Raw genomic sequence first — 6812 nt, forward strand, 5'->3', positions numbered from 1 at the left:
TTTTAAATAGTTTAGGCTGGCACTACAAATATACAGTAGTACTACATAACATGATCAGTGCATATATTAATTGCAGTATTAGCCAATGTTTATGAGAGACTAACGGCTAATTCGTTGCTTCCCTGGACATAGATAATTCCATGTTGCTGCAGGGAAATCCAATGTTTAATGCCAACACACGCTGTTTTCAGGGCAGAGCAAGGCAGCTCTCGTGGAAGAATTCACCGTATTCCTATGCCCAAGGTCCAGATGGAAAAAAATATCGGGATATAAAAAAATAGGAATTAAAATGTCATGTTTTTCTAACACTATAGAAAAAAAAGGGAAAGATAAAAAGGAGTAATTTGAGAACATCACATGAAGAAAAAAAGCAAATCAAAGTTTTTAAGAAGTTGGACCTCTTATTTATTTTTCTATGAAATTGAGACATATAGAAATGCAATCCTATGAAAATTATTCCTCCTTTTTTTATGAACCAAATGTTTCTATAAGAAAATTTTCTTACAAAATTGATTCATCCAAAATTCCTATGGCAACAGAGGGGTCCTAAAATTGCCACTTTCTGATGAAACGGTGGTCCATGTTAGTAACTGTATCTGTTCATACAAGTGTCTAGATCATTCAATGTTTAGTGTTTAATCTAACAATGTCAAGTAGTGTACTCATGTACTTTATGACAGGCCTAGCCTCTCTCTGGCTCGGCACAGGTACACACCATGAGCTGGCATGCTCCCATGCATGCTGAGTGATCATAGCGTAGCATTTTTCTTTAATGTTACTACAATAATGCTTGCTAGGAACCATCTCTAGATGCCATGTTAGATTTATGGAGTAGGTATATAACTCCCTTCACTAGGTTTTACACTCATCATCCTTGGCTTTATACACGTGGATATGCTAGTCAATACTACTATGAGCTATTGAGCTTCGTGCATTGCTTTGAACAGTTTAGGAAAGAGTTTGTAACATATTATCGGTTACATCACAATTATTGGGGTTATCATGAACCTTTTCAATTTTTAAACCTTACAGTTTCAAAGTAATCTCATGGTTTTCTCGGTAACCGTGATACCCTGAGTAGCGATAAACCTTATCATATGTTTTAGTAAGAAAAAACACATCCTGGTTTAGACACATGGGTACCATAGGACAATCATATCATATAAATAAAAATATAGAAAAAAAACAAAATGAACACATGTTAATTTGGAGTGTAAAATAGAGAATGAGATAACACATAAAACTGTTTTATGATTGCCTTTTTTTTCCTCAAAAGTATACTGAAAAGGCAAAACTTTATTGCTTATTCGTCAATTGTCCTAAACAGTAGTTGACTCGGTTAAAAAATTATAAGATCTCATCTTTTCGCTTATACTTATGTTTATCACTCAAAATTTAAATTTTTAACCTTAAATTTGAAGCTGATTTTGAGTTTTTTCATCGAAGTTTATTTTTCAGTCTATGCTTTTAGATCGCTAAGAACACGTATATAAAAGTTTTATTCACACATCACTTTTCGTTTGCAAATATGCCGAAACGACGGGGCCGATAGTTTTTCGCCCTTCCACTTTTCCCCTTTGAACTTTGGTACCAAAAGGCGTGGCCTTAATTACGTACTGAGCAACTTGGTTAGCTACATATATAGGTTAACTGGTTAAGTCAATGTCATGCCCCCTTAGTTAGGCAGGTAGAGGCTTGAGGTTACTATGGAAATCGAATCAATTAACATAGCTTCACCTATATGAATGGAGCCCAACTCGAATTAATACCTATAGCTTCAGCTCTACTGCACTGCTAATCTCTCCGGTCATAAGTGTATGTCGTTTGATTTCGTTTCAGTCTTTGGCATTTGGCTGAAAAGTTTTATTAAGCTTATGATTATGAAAATATTTTTAAGATAAATCTATGCATATCATTTTCTATGTTTTCAAACTAAATATTTTATTAAAATTTATGAATAGTGCCAAATGAGTGTAACTTAACCTTTTTTTTATTTCATGTAGTTTCAAATTCTAGACTTGATACGAACACTTGCATTTACAATTTTCTAAATGTGTTTATGGAATAGGGTGTGTGTGTATATATAAGGGGTGAGTGTGCGCGTGTTATGAACATCTATATTTTTATTGTAATTTTAAGGGGTAAATTGGAACCATGCCATTATAATTTTGCAAAGTTTGAGATATGTCATTGGTATCTCAATGATAAGTAGGACCCACCTGAGTCAATGATATGTGAGTCAGGATGGTATATCTCAAATTTTACAAAATTATAATGGCATGGTTCCAATTTTCCCAATTTTAAAAGAGAAAAGTATAGATGTTCATACACCAGAAGTTTAACCTGAGGAAAAAAAAAACATGAATATCTTCCTTTTTAGGGTTATGGCCGTTGTCTTTCAATTTGAACCAGTTCAGTGTTTACCATTTTTATTACCAAAGTATTTACCACTTAATTAACACTGCTAGTGGTGATTAACTACAACTAATTGTCAATCTAACACTCCCATTAACTAACTGCGTCATCGCCACCGTCGTCATGGCATCTTCTCCAGCTATATAACCATCCTTGTGCCTCTCTTACCACACTTAATTAGCTCGTTCTCTTGTGTCAAGAAAAAAAAAAGAAAAAAAAAAGCTCGCCGCCGCCGCCACCGTCGCCGGCGCGATGATCACCGGACGCGACATCTACGACGTGCTGGCGGCGATTGTGCCGCTGTACGTGGCGATGTTCCTGGCGTACGGGTCGGTGCGGTGGTGGGGGATCTTCACGCCGGACCAGTGCTCCGGCATCAACCGCTTCGTCGCCGTCTTCGCCGTGCCGCTCCTCTCCTTCCACTTCATCTCCACCAACGACCCCTACTCCATGAACTACCGCTTCCTCGCCGCCGACTCGCTCCAGAAGCTCGTCATCCTCGCCGCGCTCGCCGTCTGGCACAACCTGCTCTCCCGCTACCGCCGCAATGGCGGCGCCGCCGCGTCGCTCGACTGGACCATCACCCTCTTCTCGCTGTCCACGCTGCCCAACACGCTGGTCATGGGCATCCCGCTGCTCCGCGCCATGTACGGCGACTTCTCCGGCTCGCTCATGGTGCAGATCGTCGTGCTCCAGAGCGTCATCTGGTACACCCTCATGCTCTTCCTCTTCGAGTACCGCGGCGCCAAGGCGCTCATCTCCGAGCAGTTCCCGCCGGACGTCGGCGCCAGCATCGCCTCGTTCCGCGTCGACTCCGACGTCGTCTCGCTCAACGGGAGGGAGGCGCTGCAGGCGGACGCCGAGGTGGGGCGCGACGGCCGCGTCCACGTCGTCATCCGCCGCTCCGCCTCGGCCTCCACCACGGGCGGCGGCGGCGGCGCGGCGCGCTCCGGCGTGTCCCGGGCGTACGGCGCGTCCAACGCCATGACGCCGCGCGCCTCCAACCTCACCGGCGTGGAGATCTACTCGCTGCAGACGTCGCGCGAGCCCACGCCGCGGGCGTCCAGCTTCAACCAGGCCGACTTCTACGCCATGTTCTCCGGCAGCAAGATGGCCAGCCAGATGGCTAGCCCCATGGCGCAGCACGGCGGCGCCGGCGGCCGCGCCCAGGGCCTCGACGAGCAGGTCACCAACAAGTTCGCCTCCGGCAAGGCCGCCGACCCGCCGTCGTATCCCGCCCCGAACCCCGGCATGATGCCGGCGCCAAGGTAAAATGAAACTGATTATTAACACCTCAAAATTTCTGTTCATCGATCGTGTTTTGATCGAGTTGGATTTTTGATTTTGTCGCCATTGCTACAGGAAGAAGGAGCTCGGGGGCTCAAACTCCAACTCCAACAAGGAGCTACACATGTTCGTGTGGAGCTCTAGCGCGTCGCCGGTGTCGGAGGCCAACCTCCGCAACGCCGTCAACCACGCCGCCTCCACCGACTTTGCCTCCGCGCCGCCGCCGGCAGCCGTTCCCGTCGACGGCGCCACTCCCAAAGGTACTCTCTCATCCATCCATTGACGCACACGACGACGATCACACCACATGTGTTCAAGGCTTCGTCTAATGGTGCGTGCATGCCACAGGGGTGAGTGGCAGTGTCACGCCGGCGGCGAAGAACGGAGGCGGCGAGGTGGAGATCGAGGACGGGCTGAAGAGCCCGGCGGCGGGGCTGGCGGCGAAGTTCCCGGTGTCGGGGTCGCCGTACGTGGCGCCGAGGAAGAAGGGCGGCGGCGCCGACGTGCCCGGGCTGGCGGAGGCGGCGCACCCGATGCCGCCGACGAGCGTGATGACGCGGCTCATCCTCATCATGGTGTGGCGCAAGCTCATCAGAAACCCCAACACCTACTCCAGCCTCATCGGCCTCGTCTGGTCCCTCGTCTCCTTCAGGTATTGGATTCTCACCGATGTTTTCGTTACTCAAGCTGACGTTCTCGCTTCCTCAGTTCCACTTCATCGATGCCCGCTTTCCCTGTCGCTTCCCTCTAAGATGGAACACTCTTCTGCCAATACATTTTGATATCCCACAGCTATGGCAGATCGCTTATCCCGGTTTATCTTCAGGACAAGGGCGCTTTTTTTCAACTTATACCGAATTATCAAAACAGATTATTTACTCTCCATTTCAAAAAAGTATTTTATAAAAAAAATATTCTTCTACTACATTACTTAGATTACTTGTTTTAAGCTAGTTGTTAAGTTTTTTTTATATTGTTTAATTTATTTGTATAATGAAATCGATAATCTGCATAGTAATCTAAACCAAATAAGTAATATACACTTGAGTTCACGATCTGATCAATTTATGTTGTTCGAAGCTAAAAAAGGATATATTTTTGCTATGCTATTCGTTGCTAGATTGCTTGAAATTTTAATCTAGGAAGAGGCAAGATCGATGAGAACTTACTTAACTTCACAACTGGATTAGTGTTTTCTGAACGCATGTGAGAGCACATGATAATTACGTTGGTCTCGGATCTGGTCCAGCACATGCAAAGAACATACACACGTATGCAGATGCAGGTGCAGATGCAGGTCTTATGTGAGCCCTGGAGTTTAGCAGCAGAGACCAAATCTACCGAATCAGCTGCGATTGCCGTGTTTGTCCCCATCCAAGACAGACACGGCGAATTCGGCTCAACTAACTAGATGATCCATCATGTGTACAAGAAGAAGAGCAAAAAATGTACAATGATATGGATGCATCATTGATTCATTGTACTACTATCTTACCATTAGATGGCACATCTAGAGGGAGGGTTGCAAGAACAGGGCATTTTTAGTGGGGAGGAGCACATGCCTGCAAGCATCTAAAATTGCATACATGCATGATACATCTAGCATTGATTCTCTTGTCATACAATTTTTTTTTTACATTGTGAAAATATATGCTTAATTTCTTATTGACTTTGTGAATTTGGATCAGGTGGAATATCCAAATGCCTTCAATAATAAAGGGCTCAATATCAATATTGTCAGATGCAGGGCTAGGAATGGCTATGTTCAGCTTAGGTACAGAGTTGACCTTTTTGATACATATCTATAGCCATAACTAGTGAGTTTTTTCTTTGCTTTGACCAAGAAATTCTGACAATAGTATATGTAACCCAGGCTTGTTCATGGCTCTGCAACCAAAGATCATTTCTTGTGGCAAGACCGTTGCGACATTTGCAATGGCAGTGAGGTTCTTGACTGGTCCAGCTGTTATTGCAGCTACTTCCATTGCCATTGGGCTCAGGGGAGTACTCTTGCATGTTGCCATTGTTCAGGTAAGCAGTAGATTCTTTATTTCTTGCAATCATCTTAAAAGAAAAAAAATATTAAATTTTGTAATTATGGTGAATTGGAATGTATTGTGGTGATCTTATAGATTAATTGATTGTCAAACAGGCAGCACTTCCACAAGGCATTGTCCCGTTTGTGTTTGCCAAGGAGTACAATTGCCATCCTCAAATACTTAGCACAGCGTAAGAAATGCATGCTTAAACTTTTTATTTGTTCGTCCATACGGTTGCTGAAGTATATAGCCTAAAATATATAAATGTGAAATTTTCAGGGTTATTTTTGGGATGCTCATCGCGCTCCCGATCACGATACTCTACTATGTGCTTCTTGGGATATAGTGTTCTTGAAGAAGGCAAAAAAGAAAGAGTAGGGAAAAAAATAGGATCTAGGTTTCTAGAGGAAAATGCAAAAGAAATATGATATGGGCTTTCTTGAAGACCTGAAGAACTACCAGAGCTGAAGAATAGGGAAATGAGATCAAGTAGGATCCTAGCTAGAGAGAAATGCAAAGGAAAGACACCCCTTGATTACAATTTTTTATTTTTTTCTGCAACTGTTTTGGCATCAAAGTAAAGGTTAGGGCCTTGAGTATGAAGAGTTCAGCCGTTAATTTGACAAGTTGGGTTGGCGGTACTAAAGATTCCACCAGTTGATTCCCTTTGTTCAAACACACATTATCGCTCTGCACATTTTTGCCTGATCTTTGCCACAGCTGCAAAGGTAACTGTAGTAACTTCGATCCTACACTGGGATAAATTAAAGTAATACATGATGTTTCCACAGTGCATGGCAAGATCACTCTGGTACTCTTTGGTTAAAGAGCTGGCTGCTTCAATCCAATCCCTGCATGAACAGATTTTTTAGAACTCTGAAGGATGGTAGTAATAGTAGTAACTTGGTAGATAGTTAATTACAGCATTGTTTATTGATGTGTAAAGGCGTTATGTAGCTTGCATTGATGAGTCCAGAGCAAAGGGTTTAACAGTGGATCCACATGTGGGGAGTATCTTATGATTGTTAGGAGTAATATTGTCTTTGTCTGCCTAACAGTGTTGGTCGATCA

General features: G+C 43.7%; 1 protein-coding gene across 1 annotated transcript; it reads left to right on the forward strand.

The window, feature by feature from the left end:
* Positions 1 to 2610: 2610 nt before the first annotated feature.
* LOC127775861 (auxin efflux carrier component 2) lies at positions 2611 to 6226 on the forward strand. Its single transcript, XM_052302171.1, has 7 exons — positions 2611 to 3683; positions 3778 to 3962; positions 4051 to 4354; positions 5391 to 5476; positions 5576 to 5733; positions 5855 to 5931; positions 6021 to 6226. Exons 1-7 carry the CDS (start codon positions 2668 to 2670, stop codon positions 6085 to 6087), a joined length of 1893 nt encoding a protein of 630 aa, XP_052158131.1. The 5' UTR covers positions 2611 to 2667; the 3' UTR covers positions 6088 to 6226.
* The last annotated feature ends 586 nt before the right edge of the window (positions 6227 to 6812 follow it).

Source organism: Oryza glaberrima, chromosome 6 (assembly GCF_000147395.1).
Source record: "Oryza glaberrima chromosome 6, OglaRS2, whole genome shotgun sequence".
NCBI lineage: Eukaryota > Viridiplantae > Streptophyta > Magnoliopsida > Poales > Poaceae > Oryza > Oryza glaberrima.